Source organism: Malaya genurostris, chromosome 3, assembly GCF_030247185.1.
Source record: "Malaya genurostris strain Urasoe2022 chromosome 3, Malgen_1.1, whole genome shotgun sequence".
NCBI lineage: Eukaryota > Metazoa > Arthropoda > Insecta > Diptera > Culicidae > Malaya > Malaya genurostris.
In genome coordinates this window covers 285,828,030-285,854,315 of record NC_080572.1, presented here as the reverse complement: position 1 = coordinate 285,854,315, position 26,286 = coordinate 285,828,030, and the positions used below count along the sequence as shown (strand labels likewise).

Sequence of the window (26,286 nt, the reverse complement as noted above, 5' to 3'; positions counted from 1 at the left end):
GCCATCGTGGTCTGGATGAAGCAAGTTTCGTTCTTCTCCAGTTCTTTATAGCCGCTGGGAGCCAGCGCTAGATTTTGCTAAGTGAGGCAAAGTTTGGAACTTTTCCGGATTATTTACTGCCGTTTTTTTGGTTGCTGGAGTGAACGCCTTTATTGATGGGAATCCTCCAAGCAAAGTATTGGATCCCACAAAAGCAAACTAGATTTTGAAGGGTGGTCGAGGTTTGATGAAATTTAGAAGAATTTTGTATTTAAATTTTTGTGTTAGATTTTTTCCTCAATTTGACGATATTTTCAGATGTGAATGAGTGTCTGCTACGGAACGGCCACGGACCATGCCAGGACACGTGCATCAACACTTGGAGCGGCTATCGTTGCAGTTGTGCTGGATTGCCGGGAACTCGACTGGCACCGGATGGCCATAGTTGTGAGGACATCGACGAGTGCACCGTGAACAATGGCGGCTGTTCCCATACCTGCCTGAACACGCTCGGGCGGGCATTCTGTGTTTGTCCGGAAGGATTCATGCTGGACGACGACTGGAAGACCTGCATCGACATTGACGAATGTTCGAATCAGAAATCGATTAGACAAGAATTTCGATGCCACGGAAGCTGCATCAACACAATCGGTTCCTACCGTTGTCTCGACGAAGACGAACAGTCGGACGGGTGGAATCTGGCCGACGGGATCGACATTCACGAACGGCTGATGGGTGGCGGCCAGATGCTGACGAAACAATCATCGAACGAACCCGACGACGAAAGCGATGACACGATGTGCCCTTCCGGCTATTATTTCAACACGACAATGGGCGACTGTCAAGGTGAGCATAGAGAGATAGAGAATACTGGTTGGCATTTGCATTTAGATTGCCAAATTGAGATAGTGGCAAAATATTCATAATTCATTACTCTTTCGTCGGATGTGGACGAATGTTAATCTGAAATTCGATTGGTTCCGGTGCAAAATTTTGTCTTTCTGTTTCGCAAAACTTCACAGCTGGTTTCTAATTGTGTTCCTTACAGTATTGAAATGCAAAGTTGGTTTGATTCTAGGGATCACACACTTAAAAATGAACTATCAAGTTCTGCTATTGAAAAATCAGTTTAACTTCAATTTTTTGCTGCCATGGTAGCGAAGTCGATTTCATCGAAAAGAACATGAAGCCACTCATTTTTTATATTTCCGCAGAAGATGAAAGAGATTTCAATTCCGTTTCGTTGAAATGGAACAAGCTCAAATATAGTTTTCGGGAAATTTTAAAAGACAAATTTTGTTTTATAGCTAATCTATTTAACTTTTGACCGGTTTAAGCATCACCGGAATTAAATTAAATCACAAAAACGCTGTAGGTTTAAAAAAAATCAAACAAAATCTTTTTTTCCGTCGCCTTTTATTTTTGCTAAAGTATTTTCCTTTGCACTTTTGCAAAAGTACATTTAAAATTTTCTCTTAAACCCAAAACTTCGAACCTTTGACTCGATTCCTCCCATCAAGGTTCGGAGTTTCGAGCTTAGATCTAATTCTGCTTGAAGTTTCGATCCGATTTTTACTCTCCTCTTATTTTCCGAAAAAATAAGCCTTCATTATTGACCAAAATATTTCGATCGGCTGGAATTCTGAACAGTTTGGAAGATTATTGACACGTGGCACCACATCGACATTATTCTCCTCATACCATTCACTTCATCACTACTCAGTGGCAAGATGTCAAATCGTCCCAAAATATAGAGTTTTGCGAATGCTGCTTTAGAAGTGGCAATAGGTGTTTTTGAAAGCGTTCATTGATGTAGATTTGATTATTGATATTAATATATTAACAGTTCCGGTTGAGAGTCCTTTTGGGACTCTATGGACACTTGGAACTTTGGAGACTTTTAGGATTTTTGAGACTCTTGGAACTTTTGAAACTATTAGGACTTTTTAGGCTTTTGGAACTTTTGGAACTTTTAGGACTTTAGAGAATCTTCAGCCTCTTCAGACTTTTAGGACTTTTGAAACTTTTGGGACAGTTGGAACTTTTGGAACTTTTAAGACTTTCGAGACTCTTGGAACCTTTTTGGAGACTTTTGAGATTTATGAGACTCTTGGAACTCTTGGAACAGTTGGAATTTTTAAGACTCTTGGGACTCTTTGGACTCTTGGGACTCTTGGTAACCTTGGGACTCTTGGTAACCTTGGGACTCTTGGTAACCTTGGGACTCTTGGTAACCTTGGGACTCTTGGTAACCTTGGGACTCTAGAGACTCTACGGACTCTATGGACTCTTGGAACTCTTGGAATATTCGGGATTCTTGGGATTCTTGGGACTCTTGGGACTCTTGGGACTCTTGGGACTCTTGGGACTCTTGGGACTCTTGGGACTCTTGGGACTCTTGGGACTCTTGGGACTCTTGGGACTCTTGGGACTCTTGGGACTCTTGGGACTCTTGGGACTCTTGGGACTCTTGGGACTCTTGGGACTCTTGGGACTCTTGGGACTCTTGTGAAACTTGGTAACCTTGGGACTCTTGGGACTCTTGGGACTCTTGGGACTCTTGGGACTCTTGGGACTCTTGGGACTCTTGGGACTCTTGGGACTCTTGGGACTCTTGGGACTCTTGGGACTCTTGGGACTCTTGGGACTCTTGGGACTCTTGGGACTCTTGGGACTCTTGGGACTCTTGAGACTCTTGGGACTCTTGGGACTCTTGGGACTCTTGGGACTCTTGGGACTCTTGGGACTCTTGGGACTCTTGGGACTCTTGGGACTCTTGGGACTCTTGGGACTCTTGGGACTCTTGGGACTCTTGGGACTCTTGGGACTCTTGGGACTCTTGGGACTCTTGGGACTCTTGGGACTCTTGGGACTCTTGGGACTCTTGGGACTCTTGGGACTCTTGGGACTCTTGGGACTCTTGGGACTCTTGGGACTCTTGGGACTCTTGGGACTCTTGGGACTCTTGGGATTCTTGGGACTCTTGGGACTCTTGTGAAACTTGGTAACCTTGGGACTCTAGAGACTCTAGGGACTCTTGGGACTCTTGGGACTCTTGGGACTCTTGGGACTCTTGGGACTCTTGTGAAACTTGGTAACCTTGGGACTCTAGAGACTCTAGGGACTCTTGGGACTCTTGGGACTCTTGGGACTCTTGGGACTCTTGGGACTCTTGGGACTCTTGGGACTCTTGGGACTCTTGGGACTCTTGGGACTCTTGGGACTCTTGGGACTCTTGGGACTCTTGGGACTCTTGGGACTCTTGGGACTCTTGGGACTCTTGGGACTCTTGGGACTCTTGGGACTCTTGGGACTCTTGGGACTCTTGGGACTCTTGGGACTCTTGGGACTCTTGGGACTCTTGGGACTCTTGGGACTCTTGGGACTCTTGGGACTCTTGGGACTCTTGGGACTCTTGGGGCTCTTGGGACTCTTGGGACTCTTGGGACTCTTGGGACTCTTGGGACTCTTGGGACTCTTGGGACTCTTGGGACTCTTGGGACTCTTGGGACTCTTGGGACTCTTGGGACTCTTGGGACTCTTGGGACTCTTGGGACTCTTGGGACTCTTGGGACTCTTGGAACTCTTGGGACTCTTGGGACTCTTGGGACTCTTGGGACTCTTGGGACTCTTGGGACTCTTGGGACTCTTGGTACTCTTGGGACTCTTGGGACTCTTGGGACTCTTGGGACTCTTGGGACTCTTGGGACTCTTGGGACTCTTGGGACTCTTGGGACTCTTGGGACTCTTGGGACTCTTGGGACTCTTGGGACTCTTGGGACTCTTGGGACTCTTGGGACTCTTGGGACTCTTGGGACTCTTGGGACTCTTGGGACTCTTGGGACTCTTGGGACTCTTGGGACTCTTGGGACTCTTGGGACTCTTGGGACTCTTGGGACTCTTGGGACTCTTGGGACTCTTGGGACTCTTGGGACTCTTGGGATTCTTGGGACTTGTGGGACTCTTGTGAAACTTGGTAACCTTGGGACTCTAGAGACTCTAGGGACTCTTGGGACTCTTGGAATGTTCCGGACTCTTGGGACTTTTGGGACTCTTGGAATTCTTGGGTCTCTTGGGACAGTTGGAATTTTTTTAACTTTTAGGACTTTATAGACTCTTCAGAGTTTTGGGATTCTTGAGACTCTCGGAACTTTTGGGACATTTTGAAATTTATGAACTTTTAAGACTTTTGTGACTCTTGGAGTTTTTGGAACAGTTGGATTTTTTGGAACTTTTAGGACTCTTCAGACTCTTGGGATTCTTGGACTCTTGGAACTTTTGGGATACTTTGAACTATTTGAACTTTTCAGATTTTTGAGACTCTTGGAACTATTGGAACTTTCAGGACTCTTCAAACTCTTGGCACTCTTCAAACTTTTGAGACTATTGGGACTTTTAGAACTCGTGGAACTCTTTGGAATCCTAAAACATTTTGGCCTTAAACTTTCAGGACTCCTAAAAATTTTGAGATTTTTGATACTTTTGAGACTCTTTGGACTTCTAGAACTTTTGAAATTTTCGGAACTTATTGGAACTCTGGGACTCTTGAAACTTATGGAACTCTTGGGACTCATGAAACTCATGGGATTTTCGAAACTGTTGAGACTTTTGAGAATTCATAGACTTTTAAGATTATCAGGACCTTCAGGAATCGGGAGATTCTTAGAACTTTTGTAACTTTTAGGACTGGTTAAAGTTTTGGGTCTTCAGAAGTTTTCGGATTTTTGAGCAATTAGAGGATTTTGAGACTATTGGGAGTTTTATAATTCGTTGAGTCTTGGAAATCTTAGAACTTTCGCGACTCTAATATTTTGGGGCTATTCGGGCTCTTGGAACTTTTGAGACTTTTGGGACTTTTGAGATTTTCGAGATTTTTGGAAATCTTGGGAAACCTGGGAATCTTGAGACTCTTGGAATTTTTGGGCTCTTGCAACTTTCGGACAGTTGGAATTTTTGGAACTCTTAGAACTTTTGAGACTCTTGGGATTCTTGGGACACTTTGAACTATTTGAACTTTTAAGACTTTTGAAACCTTTGCAAGTTTTGGATTTTTTGTAACAATTGGAATTTTTGGAACTTTTAGGACTCTTCAGACTCTTGGGACTCTTGAAACTTTTGAGACTTTTGGGGCTTTTAGAACTCGTAGAACTCTTTGGAATCCTAGAACATTTTGACCTAAAACTTTCAGGACTCTTGGAATTTTTGAGATTCTTTAAAAATTTTGAGATTTTTGACACTTTCGGTACTCTTTGGACTTCTAGAACTTTTGGAATTTTCGGGACTTATTGAACCTCTGGGACTTTTGAAACTTTCGGAACTCTTAAGACTTTTGGGCCTCTTGAGACTCATTGAACTCTTGGGACTTTCGAAACAGTTGAGACTTTTAAGAATTCAGAGACTTTTGAAACTATTAGGACTTTTTGGGATTCTTAGAACTCTTATAACTTTCAGGACTCGTTTTGATTTTTTTCTGTCTTTTAGGAGTTTTTGATTGCTTGAGAAATTAGAGGCTTTTGAGACTTCTGAAACTTTTGAGATTATTGCGACTCTTATAGCTCGTGGGACTCTTAGAGCTTTCGTGAATCTAATTTTGTAGGGCTATTTGGACTCTTGGAACTTTTTTAGACTTCTGGGACTCTTAGGCCTCTAGAGACTCTGGAGACTCTTGGAATATTTGGGACTCTTGGAACTTAGGGACACCAGGGGCTTTTCATATTCTTGGGACTCATGAGATTTTGGGACTTTTGAGATTGTTGTAACTTTTGAGACTCTTGGAACTTTAAGAGCTCGTGGGACTTTTGGAAATCTTCTTTTAGAATGTTTGGACTTTTGGCACTCTTAATAATTTTGGTACTCCAGGGACTCTTTGGAATTTCGGGACTGTTGGACTTTTGAGAGTTTAGAGACTCTTGAGACTATTGGGATTTTTGGATTCTTAGAACACTTGTAACTCTTTAGAGATTTGGGACTTTTTACACTTTTGGAACATTTGAACAATTAGAGGCTCTTGAGACTTTTGGAACTTTTGAGACCACTGGGACGTTTAGAATTCGCGAAACTCTCGGATATCGTAGAACATTTGACTTTCTGATTTTTTTGGGCTTTTAGGACTCTTAAAACTTTTGAGATTCTTGGGAGTTATGAGACATTCGAGATTTTTGAGAATTTTGGGACTCAATGACCTCTAGAGACTCTGACGACTATATAGATTCTAGGGACTGTTGATACTGTTGGGACTCATGAGATTCGCGGGACTTTCGAGACTTGGAATTTTTGAGACTTTTGGGACTTTTAGAACTCCTGGGCCTCATGAAAATCGTAGAATTTTCGAGACTCTAGAGACTCCAGGGACTCTAGGAAATTTAGAGATTCTAGAGATTCTAGAGACTCTTGGGACTTTTGGGACTCTTGAATTTCTTGAAACTTTAGAGTCTTTTGAGACTCTTGGAACTTTTGGAACTCTTGGAATATTCGGGACTCTTGGGACTCTTGGGACTCTTGGGACTCTTGGGACTCTTGGGACTCTTGGGACTCTTGGGACAGTTGGAATTTTTTAAACTTTTAGGACTTTTTAGACTCTTCAGAGTCTTGGGATTTTTCGGACTCTTGGAACTTTTGGGACACTTTGAGCTATTTGAACTTTTAAGACTTTTGACACTCTTGGAACTTTTGGAACAATTTTAATTTTTGGGAACTTTGAGGACTCTTCATACTCTTGGGATTCTCGGTACTCTTGGAACTTTTGGGACACTTTGAACTATTTGTACTTTTAAGATTTTTGAGACTCTTTTGGAACTTTTGGAACTTTTACGACTCTTCAGACTCGTGGCACTCTTGGAACTTTTGAGACTATTGGGACTTTTAGAACTCGTGGAACTCTTTGGAATCCTAAACTATTTTGGCCTTAATTTTCGAGACCCTTTGGAGCTTTTGAGAGTTTTGACACTTTCGGAACTCTTTGGACTTTGGAATTTTCGGAACTTATTGAACCTCTGGAGCTTTGAAACTTTTGGGACTCTTGAAAATTTTGGAACTCTTGGGACTCATGAAACTCTTGGGATTTTCGAAACTGTTGAAACTTTTGACAATTCAGAGACTTTTGTAGCCTTGAAACTTTTCAGGCTCTAGGGACTCTAGGGACTCTACGGACTCTAGGGACTGTTAGGACACTTTGGACTTTTAAGATCGTTGAAACTCATGTAATTTACGGGACTTTTGAGACTTTTTAATTTTTTGACTCTGGACTTTTAGAACTCTTGTACTCTTATAACTTTTCGGACTCTTAAAATTTTTAAGACTTTTAGGATTCTTGTAACTTTCAATACCATTGCGACTTTTGAGATTTTTCAGACTTCTTAGACTATTGTTACTTTTGGCTTCAGCTATCTCTGAGCAAATTGAGCGGTAAAAATTCTTCAAAAATTGCACACACACAAACATTTTCCGATCTCGTCGGGCTGAATCGAATGGTGTATAACACTGTGGGTCTCTAAGACTCCGGTCGAAAGAAGGTTTTTCAGCCATTTTAATAGCTTTCTATACAAAAAGGCAAAACTACTCAAAAGTCTGCTTGGGAAAAATTACCTAAAAACTTCCTGAAAAAATGCTCGAAATTGCTTAAAATACTAATCAAAACCCTGCTTGAAAAAACTACTCGAAAAACTTCTCTTTAACTCATCGAGAAAAACTACACGGAAAACTGATAGAAAAAAAAATAACCCAAAACTGTTTGATAAAACTACGCGAAACTTCTCGATAAAACATTTTGACTCTTGAGACTTTTGCCTTTTGCTTTTTATCTTTTGCTTTTTGTTTTTTTCCGTTTGACTCGCTATAGCACAATTAACATACAGCGGTGCAAAATTTCTCTATGCAAGATATACGACACCTGATTTTTTCTAAATATTGTATTGAATTCGAATCGTCAGGGAAAGTTTTCCTAGTTACTATTCAGATCTCTTTTCATATTTTCGTATTAATTTTTTGTGATTGATAGTCAAAATTACCCATAGCTTCATTGCATTCAATTTTCTTTCCAGAACTACCAAAAACTTAATATTCAACAGGTAGAACATTACTACATGTAATGAGAAGTTCTGAACCTAGCAAAGAAAAAGTCGATTTTTGATCGTGAAAACTTTTCTATTCATCAGTATAATTTCCATCTAGAGCGATAAACTTCACGAATCGGTCCTCCAGTTATTAATGCTCTTTGAAGAAAACAAGATTTGCCAAGGCCTTCAAAATAGGCTTCCGTTTCTGCAATGACCTCAGAATTTCTTTCCCTGAAGAAATCTTTTCAGGTTTTGAAATAGATAATAGCCTTTGGGGGCCAGGTCTGGAGAATACGGGACAAATCATTCAATTTCACCATTGCTTGTTTAATCAGGGCACGAAACTCGTCTTTTTTCATAGCTAAATGGAAGCTAGAACGATTCGCTGTTATTCAAACACTAGTGGATAGATTGTCATGATATTTGGTAGCGAGCCATCTAGAGGCTTGTTCTCAACAAAAATAGAAAGGACCTGGACTTTTCATTCCATGTAGCACTGTTATCGGCTGCAAATTTTACTACCTAGCACTCAAGGAAAAATTGATTGTATATTACACTGTTAGTTTTATTCAGTTGAACACAAAGTACTTTCTCTAGATAGACGTGCATTAGTTTCTCGCGCAAAACTACAATTTAGTTTATCATACGTCGAATTCAGTAATGCTGAAAATATCTATTCGTTTTCTACACTAGATTTCTTGTCTTTTCATATCAAGACACGGAAGCAAACTGACTAGAAAAACGCATTCGGCCCGAACTTTATCGAAGAGCATTCATGATATTATTCCGAAAAATATCTGACTCGGTTTCGCGAGCCAATGTGGTTGCAACAATTCGAAAGGGCCCCAAAAATGATTTTCCATTATTGAAAAATATGATCACACAACATGACAATGATGCATCACGAACAAAATACTGGTCATCGGTAATCCTTCAACCGTCCATTAGTAATCCTGTGTAAGCCTGATTAATTAACGCTTACCCTATTTTCCGCCTTCCTTCGCCAGATACGAACGAGTGTAGCATCGCAAATGGCGGCTGCCAGCATCATTGCATCAACAGCGACGGTAGTTTCTATTGTTCCTGTAAATATGGCTTCAAGCTGGACGATAACAAGCATGGCTGTTTGGGTAAGTTGATAAGCCGTTCTGAGTTATGTAATAGATAGTACCTTCCCGAGCCCGGACGAAGATTGAAACCGGGGTTAAATGAAGGTATGTAATATAAAGTCAAATTTTCGAACATTTTGACAGGGCTTCGATCTAACAAATTGAAATATGATCAGAAATGGACTCTAATAAGACATATCCCACAAACCACAACTATTATCCTTCAATTGTTGCGCATGACGTAAAGTCTGAAATTGCACTCCGAGGCCAACAACGGCCGACCGCAAACGAAATTTGCAGAAGATTGTATCCTTCCGTTCACTGGAACAATTCTCCGCGAAAGACAGTGACCAGAAGAATTTTGCCGGTACTCGAGTGCATGGTGCCGAACAATTATATGTCCATTCATCATAATCTAATTACGCTTCGATGGCGTTCTGATTTATGAAACGGGTCAGCTAATAACGCCGGTAGAAACCTGAACCGAGCGGAAGATTTATCACCACAATTCGAACGATGCTGTTTCCGGAATTACACACCCAACCCCACCCATCCATGTTATTCATGTAAGTGTGTGTAGATGTGTGTGTGTGTGCGTGTGCCTACAGAACAAGTGTCTGTTTGTCATTCTGTCAGCTTGCCAGCCCCCTTTTTGTGAGCCCGACCCTCGTCTCCGCAAAACGCAAATCTTTGAAGACAATCTTAATCCTTCTATTCAATTCTCGGTCTGCTCTTTATTAGCTACACTTTGTTTGCCTGGGAAGTTAGGGATAAGTTAATTTACATCAACGATAAGAACATTACCAACTGCTTGTAACATGATTTATTCATTCTCATTTTCCCCATCATCCACCATCATCAGCATCAGCATCACCATCTTCATCCGTTTAATCACGGCTCTACGAGAGCAAAATTAACTTTGGTTCAATCCCGCACAGAAGCCGGCAATGATACATTTCTGAATGCAATGTACACCATCAATGCTAATAATCACCGATCGTGTAAGCACTTTGGTTCCAGTATTAATACTATTCCCCTTTCCAAACGAGATAGCGGAAATTGGATAATCCATCGCGGAAAGCTTCCAACTCCATTCCCGACATATGTTATTTCCATTGGAAGTGACTCACTGAGAGCAGCATCGGAGCTTGCAATTATAATAAGGGAAACTCATTTGCCGTGTCATTTGCCGTCACGGATTCGTTAATCTTTCAATCGTGTCGGAACGTAAAATGCACTGCCTGAAAGACGGACGGGTTGCATATTTTTCTAGTTGCGGAATTCGGAATTTGTGCTCTAATTACTGTTAAACGAAAATAGATTCAATGGTAGTAATTAAAAAAAATCATTTTGAATTTTGAAAGCTTGCTAGCGTTGGTAATCAACACTTTTGTAAAAGAGTTGACATACATGAAAAATTTAACATGTTTCGATTCAATGCCACCGGAAGCAAGCACGTGGTTTTTAGTTTTACTTGACTTGCTGAAACAAACTAATTTTGCTAACACTAACGTGTTGTGTTTGCCTGTTTCTACCTCATTGGGAAAGCACGTGTTATGGAAGATGAATTCATAGCGATGTGCAATACTTTTTTTTTATTCAACGATATATTTATCAAGACACACTGCCACTAGCTCTAAGATGCCGAGGACATGCTATACCGTTTGACATTTCTACCATTTCGACCATTTTTTAACATTTCCGTAATTTTGGCAATTCTCGTCACTTGACGCCGTGCATTGGCGGTATTTTTGATTATTTCTGCCATTTTTTAATAATTTATGTTACTTTTGCAATTCATGTCATTTTTGCCATTGTTGCCAGTTTTGCCATTTTAGCCGTTTGAGATAAATTCGTCACTTGTGATATTGGCGGCATTTGTGACATTTGTGAAAATTTCGACATTTGAGGATTTTGTGACAATTGTGTCATTTGTGTTATTTGTGTCATCTGTGAAATTTGTGAAATTTGCGGCTTTTGTGGCATTTGTAAACCTTTTTACATTTTCGGCATTTTTTTGACATTTGTGATATTTGTGGCAATTGTAGAATTTTTTGGCATTTGTGAAAATTGGGGAAATTATAAAAATTGTGGAATCTGTGGAATTTTATGAATTCGTGGAGTTTGCGGAATTTGTGGAATTTTAGGAACTTATAGAATTTGTGGAATCGGTGCAATTTGTGGTATTCGTGGAATTTGTGGACTTTATGGCATTTGTACCATTTGTGGAATTTGTGGAATTCGGAGCATTTGGGGCATTTGTGGTATTTTTTATCATTTGTGGCATCTGTGATATTTGTAGAATTTGTCAAATTTGTGGAATTTGTGAGTTTTGTGGGATTTGTGGAATTTATAAAATTAGTGGAATTGGTGGAATTTGTGGCATTTCACAAATGATTTGTGAAATTTGTGGAATTTAGCATTTGCAACATTTATGGCATTTGTGGAATTTGTGAAATTTGTGGAGATTGTGGCATTTGTGGTATTCGTGACATCTGTGTAATTTGCGACATTTGTGGGAGTTGCAGCATTAGTGGCATTTACGGCATTTGTGAAAATTGGAAAAATTGTGAAAATTGTGGAGTTTGTGGAATTGTTGGAACTTGTGGAATTGGTGGATTTAGTGGAATTTGTGGAAATTAGGGCATTTGTGCCATTTGTTGAATTCGCAGCATTTGTGGCATTTGTGGTATTTTTTGGCAATTGTGGCATCTGTGAAATTTGCAAAATTTGTGGAATTTGAAAAATTTGTAAAATTTGTGGAATCTGTGACATGTGAGTCATTTGTGTCATTTGTGTCATTTGAGAAATTTTAGAAATTTGCGGCTTTTGTGGCATTTGTGGAATTTGAGCATATTTGGCATTTATGATATTTGTAGCAATCGTGGAATTTGTGGTCTTCGTGGAATTTATAGAATTTTTGTAATCTGTGGAATATGTTGAGTTTGTGAATTTGTGAAATTTATGGAATTTGTGAAATTTATGGAATTTGTGTTATTTGTGGCAATTACAGCATTTGTGGCATTTGCTGACATTTGCTGGCATTTGTGACATTTGTGGCATTAGTGGTATTTACGGCATGTATGGCATTCGTTTCATTTTTGGCTTTTATGGCATTTTTAACATTTGTGATATTTGAGGCATTTGCGACATTCACGGCATTTATTAAATTTATATTTCAGCCAATTACAGCATTTGTGTCATTTATGTCGTTTGTTTCATTTGATGGCATTTGTTGGAATTTGTGGAATTTGGACATATTTTCATTTGTGATATTTGTGGCAATTGTGGATATTGTGGAAATTATGGAATTTGTAAAATTTTTGTAATCTGTAGAATAGGTTGAGTTTGTGGAATTTGTGGAATTTGAAGAACTTGTGGATTTTATTAAATTTGCGGCTTTTGTGGAATTTGTGGAATTTGCGGCTTCTTTGGCATTTGGCATTCGTGGAATTTGCGGTATTTGTGCAATTGCAGCATTTGAGGCATTTGCTGGCAGTTTTGTCATTTGTGTCATTTGATGGCATTTGTGGAATTTGGACATATTTGGCATTTGTGATATTTGTGGCAATTGTGGATATTGTAGAAATTGTGAAATTTGTGGAATTTGTGGAATTTATGGAATTTGTGGCCTTCATGGAATTTGTAAAATGTTTGTAATCTGTGGAATATGTTGAGTTTGTGGAATTTATGGAAAATGTTGAATTCGCAGAATTTGGGGAATTTGTGGAATTTGTGGAATATTTGGAATTTATGGAATTTGCGGCTTTTGTGTAAATTGTAGAATTTGCGGCTTTTTTGACATTTGGCATTCGTGGAATTTGCGGCAGTTGTGGCAATTACAGCATTTGAGGCATTTGCTGGCAGTTTTGGCATTTGTGTCATTTGTGTCATTTGATGGCATTTGTGGAATATGGACATATTTGGCATTTGTGATATTTGTGGCAATTGTGGATTTTGTGGATATTGTGGGTATTGTGGAAATTGTGGAATTTGTGGCCTTCGTGGAATTTGTAGAATTTTTGTAATCTGTGGAATATGTTGAGTTTGTGGAATTTGTGGAATTTAGGGAATTTGCGGCTTTTGAGAAAATTGTGGAATTTGCGGCTTTTGTGACATTTGGCATTTGTGGAATTTGCGGCATTTGTGGCAATCACAGCATTTGAGGCATTTGTGTTATTTGATGGTTTATTAGGAATTTGGACATATTTGGCATTTGTGATATTTGTGGCAATTGTGGATATTGTAGAAATTGTGAAATTTGTGGAATTTGTGGCCTTCATGGAAATTGGTAAAATTTTTGTAATCTGTGGAATTCGTTGAGTTTGTAGAATTTATGGAAAATGTGGAATTCGCAGAATTTGGGGAATTTGTGGAATTTGTGGAATATTTGGAATTTGTGGAATTTGCGGCTTTTGCGGCTTTTGTGTAAATTGTGGAATTTGCGGCTTTTTTGACATTTGGCATTCGTGGAATTTGCGGCATTTGTGGCAATCACAGCATTTGAGGCATTTGTGTTATTTGATGGCTTATGTGGAATTTGGACATATTTGGCATTTGTGATATTTGTGGCAATTGTGGATATTGCGGAAATTATGAAATTTGTGGCCTTCGTGGAATTTGTAGAATCTTTGTAATCTGTGGAAAATGTTGAGTTTGTGGAATTGTGGAATTTGTGGAATTTGGGGAATTTGTAGAATTTATGGAATTTGCGGCTTTTATGGAAATTGTGGAATTTGCGGCTTTTTTGACATTTGGCATTCGTGGAATTTTCGGCATTTGTGGCAATTACAGCATTTGCTGGCAGATTTGGCATTTGTGTCATTTGTGTCATTTGATGACTTTTGTGGAATTTGGACATATTTGGCTATTGTGATATTTGTGGCAATTGTGGATATTGCGGAAATTGTGGAATTTGTAGAATTTTTGTAATCTGTGGAATATGTTGAGTTTGTGGAATTTGTGAAATTTGTGGAATTTGTGTCATTTTCGACATTTGTGTCATTTAAGAAGTGTATCGAAAATTAGCTATCCACATATTTTTTTTTCAAATTCGGATAGAAAACGATATTTTATTTAAACTGAAAATTGATCATTTATTGTACGAGGTCAAACTTGAGCATGATGAAAACCGGTTGAAATTTAAGTTATTTCTTCACAAATTTTCGAACTTTTGATTGAGCGCTCTTCATCAAGTTCCGAACAAGTGTTGCATCGCAATTTTTGAACGCTTGAGCCCAAATTTTTATGATCTCCTGCATGTTCCCAGCTGCCTTACCAGTCTTCTTGAAGACCCTTTTCACGATTGCCCAGTCACGTTCGATGGGTCGATCTGAGGCCAATTTGGTGGATTGATATTTTTCTCAACGAAATTTATACCCTTTTCCGCAAGCCAATTGAGAGTGGTTTTGGCATAGTGAGCCGATGCTAAATCCGGCCAAAACTGTGGAGGTGTATTATGTTTCTTATATAAAGGCAGCAATCTCTTCTGGAGACACTCAGATCGATAGATTTCTGCATTTATATTTCCGGTAGTGTAAAAATGGTTAACTCCCAACCACAGGAACATATTGCTTGCAATACCGGTACCTTTCGACCGAATTTCTTCACTTGAATCGACCTGTCCGCATCGCTTACATACACCCCAACGACGACAGTAAAGTATTGTGGACCTGGAAGGGTTGTTGAGTCCTCTTTTACTCCTTTTAGTTTTTAGTCTCATCGTCCATCAAAGCGCATGCATCCGGACACTGCAAAAGACGCGAATGCAATTTCCGGGCCCTTGTTGCTGCTGGTTTCTTCTTGTTTCTGCACTTCTTCCGAGAATTTCTGCTTCTTGTAGGTCTTCAGGTGATTTCGCCTCTTGATACGCTGAATCATTCCGGCACTCGTTCCTTCTTTTTTGGCTAAATCACGTATTCACATTGATTTGTTCTTAATGACTAGAAATGCCACTTTCTGGCCCAGTTTCGGGTTGGAAGAATCGGGTTTTCTGTCTCTTCCTGGTAGCTCATCCAAAGAATAGTGTTCCCTAAACTTATTAATTATGGTTTTAACACTGGCATGATGATTTCCAAACCGCTTCGCCAATTTTCGCATAGTAATACCCTTCTCACTAAGCCTTGAGTCCAGAATCTTAATTTTCACTTCCTTTTCAATACGCGACATTTTGAAAACGCAGAATTTCAACCGCACAAACAAGTAAACAAACGAAAGCTGACGGCCAAACGCACAGCACGCTGTGATCTGAGCATTAAAAAACTATCACAAATACATGCGTACAACACAAATGTATGTGGACAGCTTATTTTCGATACACTCCTTATGTCATTTGTGTCATTTGTGAAATTTGTGGCGTGTGCTGTATTTATGGCATTTGTAGCATCTGTGGCAATTGCGGCAATGTGGTAATGGCGGCATTTGTGGAATTTGTAGTTTTTTGTAGCATTTATGGCATTTCTTTGGCATTGGGTTTCGTCTTGCATTTGCATTGCAGCTTTCAACAAAATGATCCGCCTTCAAGGTTTCTGCCTGACAAACGCTATGTTACACTTTTATCGCATGGCTTAGTTCAAGAAACTAGAATAGAATGTTTCTAAATTAAAACACCAAGTGAAAAATTCCAGTCCTGAATATATCACGAAAACAAAACTCAATTTTAATCTTTCTGTTGATCCCGTAATTAGTCTTCCATAATATAAAAAACTGGTTTAATCCACCTAGTGGTGTAATGATGCCTTTCTCATATATAATACTGTAGTATTCAATTCAAAATGCTTCTCTTCGTGTTTTGAAAAAAAAAAACCAAGGGATTGTTTGTGTATTAACTAGTATAACATAGAGAATGAAACAGTGCTTTGCTCGCGTATGGCATCCTTAAGAAAACGAGGTGGGCTCACTATTATATGAGCCTTTTGTCTTCACATCGCATCGCATCCAAAAAACAAAATTCTGTGAACATTGCAGAAAAACAAATGGAGCAACGTGTAAACATTTTGATGCCACATTGTGAAAATCTGAACTACTTTCTGAACTACAAAACAACGACACCGGGGAGGTGACAAGTGTCAGAAAATTTTAAACACATTCAACGAAGTTCGCAAGTTCGTTATGCTGTGTGGCAGGCCATCTGTTATTGTGGCTTGAAAAGTGACATTCACATCACGCCCTGTGCTATTAATCAGGAATGCGTAGAAGTGCACTCAAAAATATCTACTTCCTTCTATCCAGTAACACATTTGCTTCGTTCTATTTTGGTCGAATTTAGCATCTTGCCATTGCAGAAAAAAGGTACAGAGTGGCAAACGTACAGAACAACATACAGAATATAAACCCCTTCTAATAAACCATAACTTGGACCAATAACAAAATATTGGTACATCATTAAGCTAAACAAGACACAAAAGAAAAAGTTGCCAGCGAGACGAATCTGTATAAAATTGGCAATGATTTACGTGGATAGTGACCAAAACTGAAATGAATTTTTTTTTATTATTCCGAATGAACTAGAAAACCCGGTCACCTTGACTGTTTTTCATACATTCTGCATTCATTGTGCGACTTTCAATCTCAGAATCCTTTTATTGCGCATCTCGGCTTCAACTCATACGGCAACCGATTTCCTACCTCTTGAGTAAACCCAAATGGGAATAATTTATGGTGTCACATCCAATAGTAAGAGAAACTACTCTCGCAATTTGCTTGTACATTCATGCAGCAAAGCCTTTCAACATGCAGCAAAGCTTTTCAACTTGACAATAAAATACAGTACCTTAAATGAAACGAAATGAAATCTGACATTGCTTTCCAAATTCTACTGGAGTAACAATTTTATACCACCTAAATGAACAAATGAAGAATTTTGAAAAATTATTGGATTGAACACTGCGAACTGGACTGCAAACTGTTCAGCTTGAAATAATTATTGAAAGATTAGTGTAAAGAAGCGGCATATAAATTTCTTTGACGATAGTTTCACATCAAACGGTACAGTAGTATTCTCGTATTTCCACGACGTATCGAATAGAATTTTGTATTTCGTTGAAGAAAGATTCCGAACGAACAACAGCGGGCTTCAAAACAATTATAAAACAATTTGCTCCAAAGCCACGTAGGAGCAACCATCGGCATTAATTGAATTATTTGAATATCTTCACACTCGTTTTCCGAATTTCTCGGGGTGTCATTCGCAGACGCGATTGCTCAGTGACAAGTATTTTGCGAACGAGAGAGAGACAGATACAGTAAGGAATTCTCTTCCAAATTTGCCGAAGTGAACTCGACTGTATTCGAGGAATTTTACTTTCAAGGCTCTACTGAAGGAATAAATGTAAATTAATAAGAAATTTATTGTCAGGAAATTCTTTTTAGTCTTTAATAAAGCGAAGCTATTTGAAAATTTTTCATTCAATTGAAAAATTATTTAATTCAGTTCAGCATCAAAAATAAAACGAAAATGTCCGTCCGTCTGTAATAGTTGAATTTCAACAAACCGATCTCGATGAAATCAAGTGAATGCTTTGCTATTTGATTTTGTTGTTTTGAAACACCCTCTACTCGTTGGGAAGAAAATTTTTTATTTCCGCTTGGCCTAAACCCCGGAGCGTGCAAATCCTGCAAAGGCATGCTAGTCAACAACCGAAATGAGATGAATCCGAACGTGGGTTCTTCGAGCGCAACTTTTAATAGAAGAGAACCGGATTTCATACGGATAACACCTCGGAAACGTGGTCGCAATTTAGCTCTGCGGAAAGTAACCATATAAGAAGTACGGTTTTCTTGTGTATCAGCCTTTGCCACACAACTTTCGCCGAATCAGAAAAAGGAATTGAAATTCAAACCCGGCTGATTTCGTATTCCCATCACTTCCCAGTGGTTCATTCAACCTGTGCCCGAATCGACCGTCATCGTTATCTGTCCGTTGAAGGCATCATCCGTGGACCCGAAATAGTCTATTCCGGCAAAACACACAAAACCACCCGAAATAAATTACTTATAAAACCTTTCCTTTTCGTTTTTTTCTATTTCTAAAGATTATATCGCTTTTTCTTTCGCCATTCACAGTGTTAAACGATTCGCTGAAACTGGCCGACGTGGCCTGCCCGCCCCTGTTTCCACCGAGACACGGATATCTGGAATGCAGCCGACCGATTGACGAGATCTCCGACGGACCGAACGGGGGCAAACTCAAGATCATCAATCGACCCGGAAGCCAGTGTATTCTGAAGTGCCCCACCGGATATCGGTTGGAGGGAAAGTTTTCGAAAATTTGCGGTACCAGCGGCGAGTGGATTGGCGATGAGAGCGGCAGTTGCATGCGTAAGTAGAGCTCAGCCATTTTAACTTCAGCCTAATTTTTTAGAAGAACCTGAGGAAAAATTCCTCGAAAATTTTCAAACTGCTATTTCTCGCAAACGCACAGTGGTCTAGATGTCGTGTGGAATCCGGCGGAAAAAAATAAGCCAAGAATAGATCCACTGGGTTTCTGCTTCCATGTCGTAAAAGGCGACAATTGCATGAGTTTCTTTTTCCTTTCAGTTATCAGATTTTTTCTACGTTTCATATCTGCACGGAGAACCCTTCGATCATAGAATTGCGATATCGCAGTTTTTGATGTTTACGATAGTTGATTTAACTAATTTCTTTTTGATTCAACCAAAATGGTTTTTGATTTGCATATATTCAAGTAGTTGAAAAAAATGTTGTTTTGAATGCTGTCAAATGCCGGAGACAGTTGAAAGCAAAACAATAATCGCAATGCGAAATCAACAACTTTTTTAGTTGAAATCTGTTCGCGTCGCTTCAAAATGTCAATGAAAACAACATCGATGGTTAAAGCGTCTGGTGAAATTGTGTTCATTCGATTTGAGAAATTTATGATTCCATAACAAGTGTTTATCTAACAGCGGTGTTGTGATAAAGTTAACCTTGTTTAAGATGAAAAAGATTTGGTGACAAATTAGAAAATGTTAATGAATGCTTCAAATTCGATCATTGATTTACTTCCAGCAGACTGTTTTACTTCCAGCTGTTTTATACCGATGATAATGTTCATGCATTAGCAATAAAACGCTTTTTGAAATGAATTTGATTTATATAAGTAACAAAAGCGAAGGGTTTCAAACACACAGGACGCGCTGCGATTGAATGGCGCGTTTGAATTGCCGTCGCAAATTTCAATTCCCAGCGGTTGATGCACCCAAGCTCATATAAATTGACTAAAATTATCAGTGCATAACTTTTGTTTTGTTTTTTATTTACTCGCCCCTCCGGGCACTTTTGCTGATTGAAAACGTTTTTCTACATCAATCATTTCCGATCGAATCAGAAGTATTTTTTTTATAATTTAGATCTTTACTGATCTCGACTTGATCATACAAAAATCAAAATCACTTAGAGATCAGATCAGTTCTGATTTCGTAATGATAATTTATTCCTTGGTTAAGATCACTTGAAATCAGCAGTGATCGGTGGTTTTCCCAGCCCTAATGATATTACATGTCAATACAAAATACTGTTTATATTTTAACAACGATATTTATTTCATGAATCTCAACATACCGAACTTATTTCAAACAGATCATGACGTGTACCAGTAAGTATATTTTGATTATTTTCGCAAATCAATAACATTGTTCGAGTTGATTCAACTATTTGCAATGTCTAAAACAAATAAAACCGATATATTTTTCAACTAACAGAATTTTGTTTCGATAACAACACCAGTTATTTAAACTAAAATATTTGTTAAAATTGAAAGGTATGTGTCCCCACTCATTGACAGCATTTTTGTTTTCAAACAGTTAAATTAGTTGTTTCAACCATCGTTTCTGCTAATCGAAAAACAAAAATGACAGTTCAGTTAAAACAACAATCGATTAGTTGTACCAAATTTTAACCAATCGAATTCAGAAAATCAACTAATATTCTGGTTGAAATGGGATCGTGGGTGGTTCCGTGCCGGACTATTGCATGGTCAGTGTTGCAATACTACGGACACTAAGAATCTTTCCAAGTCAGAACTGAAACATACAAAACCTGGCTCGTTAAGTTCGTTATATGTACATTGAACCACCAATCGAATAAAAACCTTGAGTGCAAAATTGGGAGTCGGTATTAGCAATACAAAAATCATTTAGAAACTTATTTGCAGGTATCGTACAACAAAGCTTTGAATGCAAAAACTGAATGAAAAATTCCGGTTCTTCCAAAAAACATGTTTCCAAGCGTGGAATGCAGCATGGTTGCCCGTAACAGATTCGAATGTTTATTTCGTTTTATTTAGAAAAAAGTTTTAGTTCACCAAGTTATTTAATAATGTCTTTCTTGAGTAATATGGTCTCAAGCTTTCCAGACATATCAAGTTATCTTCTATATATCAATAGTATAGTGTTTCTATTAACCTGGAATATATTCCAAAATACATATGTGCTGATAATCTGGAATTCATTTTCTTCCTGTTATGCATTGAATTATCTTATCTCTAGAAACGGCATATTAACTATTATATTATTTTGGTCATAGCTACCAGAAGTTCGCGAATTTTACACACGTTAAAACTGTCACTTTACATTGTAAAATTTAAAACTCGGTTAAAGCGCATCTTTCAGCAAGTAGAAGCTTGTGTTCAGTATATTTTGAATTCTTTAGCTTAATGTCGTTGTTTACCACAAAACTTGATATAAAAGTAACTGAGGCCCAAATTTATAGCTGCAGTTAAAAGGACAATTTCATGTAAACTTTGGAAAGTATCTTAATCATTTCCTCTATGTGCTTTTACGCTCAATCCAAATTTGGAAATGTAGATGTTGCAATCACCAGCCGCACGCAGAAGAAGATGCGGTGCCTTGAAATTTCAAACAGCACATCCAGTTTCTATGCGCTTGCTACAATTCTCGTACACATTTTTGGTTGTCTGTTTCAGTCGGCTCTCACGCCCTCACATTTCGATGCACTATAGATTCATCGTATTGAATTTCATTGCCGGTTCTGGTTGGGAAATTTGGGGATAAGTACGATTACCTATAAAGTACACTTATATTTCCAAAAATGGTAAGTTACAAAAACTACCTAAACATGAATTCAAGCTCAATTTAGTTTTGAAGAATCTTATATCTGCCATTGGAATTATAAAAATTTCATAGTGTCTATACATAGATTTTGATTTTGTCATAAAAAAAGGTTTTGAAATTACTTGAAAATTCGACTAGTGAAAGTTGACATTCGACTAAGATAAGTTAAGCAATTCCTCCGTGTGTATGTATGTGTATTGTATGTGTCAAACAACGTCACTCAATTTCTCAGGCATGACTGCACCTATTTTCCCAAATCAGGCTGAAATGAAAAGGCTGCATAGGTTACTATTGAATTTAATTCGGATCCGACTTCCGCAGTTATAAATCTAAGAATGTCGAAAATTTTCTACTCTAATTGGCTAAGTAGCTTGTGTCCGCATTTAAAACGTTTTTCAAACGTTTGGAACTTTAAATATTGTAAATGAATAGTGAAACATTCTGAGAGCCAAATTCATTGCATATATTTAACAGTTTTCTTTCTGAAAAGAAATTATGTTAAAAAAATGAAAAATGATATATTGAAGAATGTAGGTGTGATTCCCCGGTGAACGACCACAATTAAGTTTGAAAGCGGGAATAAATAAATATAATAATAATAATAATAATAATAATAATAATAATAATAATAATAATAATAATAATAATAATAATAATAATAATAATAATATTAATAATATTAATAATAATAATAATAACAATAATAATAATAATAATAATAATAATAATAATAATAATAATAATAATAATAATAATAATAATATTACTCAGCACGTTGAATAGTAGCCATGTGATCATTGAGTTTGCTATGTCCAGTCAGAGCTCTGACCAGAATACTGCAATGATGCTTGGAAAAATACAGTAGACACTTTGACATTTTCAGATTTAAATCTGGTAGACATGCTTTTGTCTGAGCGCAAGTTTGCAAGCTGCGCTAGTAGCTGGCATGTTTGGATGCAGCCCAAGAACGAATCTTGTGCTTTTTCCAACTAGTTGAAAGTGGTAAAGCTGGTTCAGGACCAACGAAATCATTCGTTTCACCAGCTCTAGCCAACTCATCAAATAATAATAATAATAATTATATTGTGGCTGTCATTTCCGACCCTAAAAAAATCATTGGTTTAGTTATCCTAGGAGAAACAGAAAAATCAAAACATCGTTATACAGAATAAGGGTGCATAAGATATTTTCGGAGTATTATCAATGAATGCTAGTGTATCTGTTTTGTTTAGGAATAAGAAGGAAGCACTAAGGATGAATACTTCAGTAATTCAGATATATGAGCCGTTACACAAAACTCTGTGTTTATCTTTTAATTTTCGTTAGTTATTAAAATTCATTGCCTTCGCCGACAGAATATAAATCTAAAACAATTTCTTTATTTCACAATGGTATTGTAATGAAACGTTACTAAAGTTTCCTGCAAAGGTAATCCCAACAACGCAATCGTATGTACTAGTACCATTTCATTGAGGCAGCCGAAATAGTGCGAGCGCACTATGAACCACAGCTTGTCTCCAGAAACAGCCGGTTTATTGCTTCAAGAGACATTGATGAGACAGCCGGCTTGCGACAGCCCTTCGTAACAGTAATTCCCTAAAAATCAAAGGATGTCTTCGATTTTCTAAGGCTGTCCCCGTAACATTTTATGCGAATGAGCGAACATAAAGAAACAGGATACAAACAGCCCGTTCGGTTTGACTACTCTCCGGATAGAATACTCTCATCAATCTGGTGAGTAGAAACTGTCTCAGTGACAGCAGGCATGCGAGCGCTGTTGCCATTACAGTTCGGCATATGCTTGCACACATATTGTAGACTGGGCTTTCGACTTTGCGCTCCGACAGTTCAAGCTATCTCGTGGCGGATGTCATTGAAAAGCAGTACTGCTGGGAAGCAATCTTCAGTAACATTATTTTTTCATCTTTGGGCCCCTCCCGAAATGAAATTCTGGGTACGGGCCTGACTGTACCCTACTGATGCTGTTGGGAGAACCTCATCACGATATGCAGTTCCGTCTGACGCATTAGAAGAAATGAACGATTTTACCATTCATTCTCTTCCAGTAGAACATCGGGAATGATAAAGACCTGACTACCTGGCAAAACCGTCGTCCGGGTGCGAAAAAGGCAAGAAAACGTGGGTGGCTGATTCTGCGTGGAATGCCTCATACACATTAAACTATGTCTACGCAAAATGGGAATAATTTTACTCAACCCATTTTTTATAGGCGTCGCAGGAATTTTACGTAGGGATCTAAACCAAACATGAGTTATAGTTATCTAAGAACTTATCATCCTACCTTGAAACTTCTTCATAACTTTATCGTGAAATATTCCAATTTTATTTCAATATCAGCGTAATCTTCCTGCAAGCCCCAGTTCGAAACGAAACAATCGCCAAATGTCCCATTGGGTTCGATCGAAACATAAAACCCACCCAAAGACGGCCCACCTAATCCAACGATAAAGATTGCATCGGTTGACCCTTTTCCGGACCAAACTATTAGTATTACTAGCACATAATTCAACCGGGTGTCACAACTTTGCACCACATTCGTGACCTCATCGAGTTTGTTGTACCGTCGTTCCGTATGTCGGTAGTATTTGCTGTTTCCCTGTACAGCATGAAACAGCAGTGGAAAAGTTAAGGGAAAAACTTTCCTTGCTCCGTGTGTCTCTAAAAATCGTACGACCGTATGAAGGTGTGTTTTTGTGTGTCGTCATAACTGGCAACACTGATTTGGGGATCGACTGTAAAACTTTATATTGCTCCCAATCCACTGAATCCGTAAAAGCTACTGGGCCTTTAATGGTCTCATGCTAGGTTCAATTAGCCAGCAGCGGTGCCACCTGCGGATGTGCCTTCAATAAACCCAAAACGATGAAAAAGTTTTTTTTTTCCATTGCATCGAGAGGCACAATTACAGAAGCACCTAATTGCTGACTCGTGTTTTATTTTTTGTTTTTTTTTTCGAATAGGATACCCACAACCGAGACTAACCTGTCCCATCAGTGTCAACGTTGAGCTGCACCCAAACGAAACCGATGGGACGACGGTGAAACTGCGACGGCCCAAAACCGATGTCAGCTGGGACCGGGACATCGTTGCCGAACCGTTCTGGGCGAAAAAGGATGCCCTCCAGCTGCCGCTCGGATCCATCAACATCACCTACTCGGCGAAGCATCCCGTTTCCAAGCTGACCACCAGTTGCACTTTTGCGGTGAATGTGATAGGTAGGGTCCGGACCTTTTGACCTGTTGCATTTATTATGATGATTCGTTTGTTTTATTTTTTTTTTTTTGAAAATCTTCTTTTCTGTTTGTTCCATTTTGTCCTCAGCCGGTCGACCTCCGACGGTGGATTTTTGTCCTGACACTCAGATCTACACCATCGAGGGTCACCACCAGAGCGTGAAAGCCACGTGGGAGGAACCCATCTTCTCCGACAACGTCGGTGTCGTAACCATCACGAAATCCAACGTAAGTAAACACCTCCATTTGACATCCAGTTTTGCTGTCTGAATCCGTCCCCAGCTGTCTGTTAATTATCCACTGAACATGTCGTACTAATTACAATCTTCGTTCTGTCTTCTTTTCTTCCATTCCATTTTCGAATCAGAGCCCCGGCACGGATTTCGGTGCCGGCAGTCATCTCATCACCTACGAAGCCCATGACGAGGCCGAGTGGAGCTCCAAGTGTGTCTTCAAAATCGTGGTCAACGTGAGCAAACGGAACGACATTCAACATTTTCAGCTACCGATCCTGTACAACCGGTTTTACTTTTAATTCGTTTTTTTTTTTTTGGTTTTTTGCACCAATGACCAGTGCTTCCGCTTCCGTGTGTGTTCCCACCCCCAGCGCTAAGGCATAAGCTGTTTATATTGGCAAACTGCAAAACCGTTCAAAAACTTCCTTCCCGGCTATTGTTTCCGCACACGCTGTCAGTAGCTAGTCGGATCAGTTTTCTGTCAGAACCGTTTCCGGTTGAAACAACAAACAACCAAACAAAAAAAAAGAAACTTCTCCAGTGTACATTTCAATGGTGTTAGTTTCACGCTCAGTTAAAACCGCATCCAATCGAAATCGAGACAAAACCGCAGTGAAAATGAAAACAATAATAAATTGCTTTGAAAGAAAAAATGAAATAAACATTATACATTCAGATAACCGGAGTCCGGACGGAAATGGTAGAGTGAATAAAATAAGTCGTAGATGAAACTCTGGCAAAGCAAATGGAAAATAATTCCAGATGGAGAGTCTTCTGTAAATAGTTTGGCGTAGGTCTTGAGCTAGTTGTCCCTCTGCCTCGAGAGGAGTTTGGTTTAGTGACTGCTGATAAGTATTTTGACGAGCCTAGATGCTTGCGATTACGGTTAAGTATCTTTGTTTCTTGTCGTCGTGAACCAAAAAAAAATGGCGACAACAAAGAAATACACTTTTATTTCAACTTAATTGAACATTCCCAAGCGTAGTAATTCTTTTAGGGTATAGTGAAACTTGTAGAATGTAAGATGGAAGAAAAATATATATCAATTTGAAAAATATATCGGTTTTATTCTTTTCCTGAACATATCACAAACAACCGTCTATGTTGTACACAGAGGTAAGCTCCAAGCTCAAAAGGTAGTCTGAAGTTAATGGAAAAACTTCAAAGGGATACAGGAAAAGGTACGATGCTCGTCCACTGACACAAAACTACTACTGATACAAAACGCTGAAATGGGATATCTCACCCCACCCATCTTACTATCCAGACGTTGTTCCATCTGATTTCTACTTACTTACTGTACGATGGTGGTCAAATTTTATTCGATATACTGATAATATTACACTACAACATCAGAATATTATTCTCAACATTTGCTACTTAGTCATTGTAGACTAGCCGACGCACCTTCTTGCGAACGTTCCTCTTTAAATTCCGTACATACTTCTTGGCCACAAGTTTTGACACTTTTTCCAATCTTTTTCGAACTGTTGAATGGTTTTGGCTGCCGAGACATGTTTCCCAAGATGTGCCTTCGTTAATGCCCAAAATTCCTCAATTGGTCGAAGTGGATTCATGTCTTT

At 38.8% G+C, this 26,286-nt stretch overlaps 1 protein-coding gene across 1 annotated transcript in view; it reads left to right on the top strand.

Moving 5' to 3' along the window:
* The window catches only part of LOC131436789 (uncharacterized), a 321,898-nt gene extending 296,138 nt beyond the window's left edge, over positions 1-25,760 (top strand). The window contains exons 7-12 of the mRNA XM_058605706.1: positions 298-825; positions 9,041-9,163; positions 18,206-18,460; positions 24,195-24,449; positions 24,556-24,695; positions 24,835-25,760. Coding sequence (XP_058461689.1) covers positions 298-825; positions 9,041-9,163; positions 18,206-18,460; positions 24,195-24,449; positions 24,556-24,695; positions 24,835-25,002 — 1,469 coding nt within the window. The 3' untranslated portion in view covers positions 25,003-25,760. The remainder of the gene's footprint in view (positions 1-297; positions 826-9,040; positions 9,164-18,205; positions 18,461-24,194; positions 24,450-24,555; positions 24,696-24,834) is intronic.
* Positions 25,761-26,286: the final 526 nt, after the last annotated feature.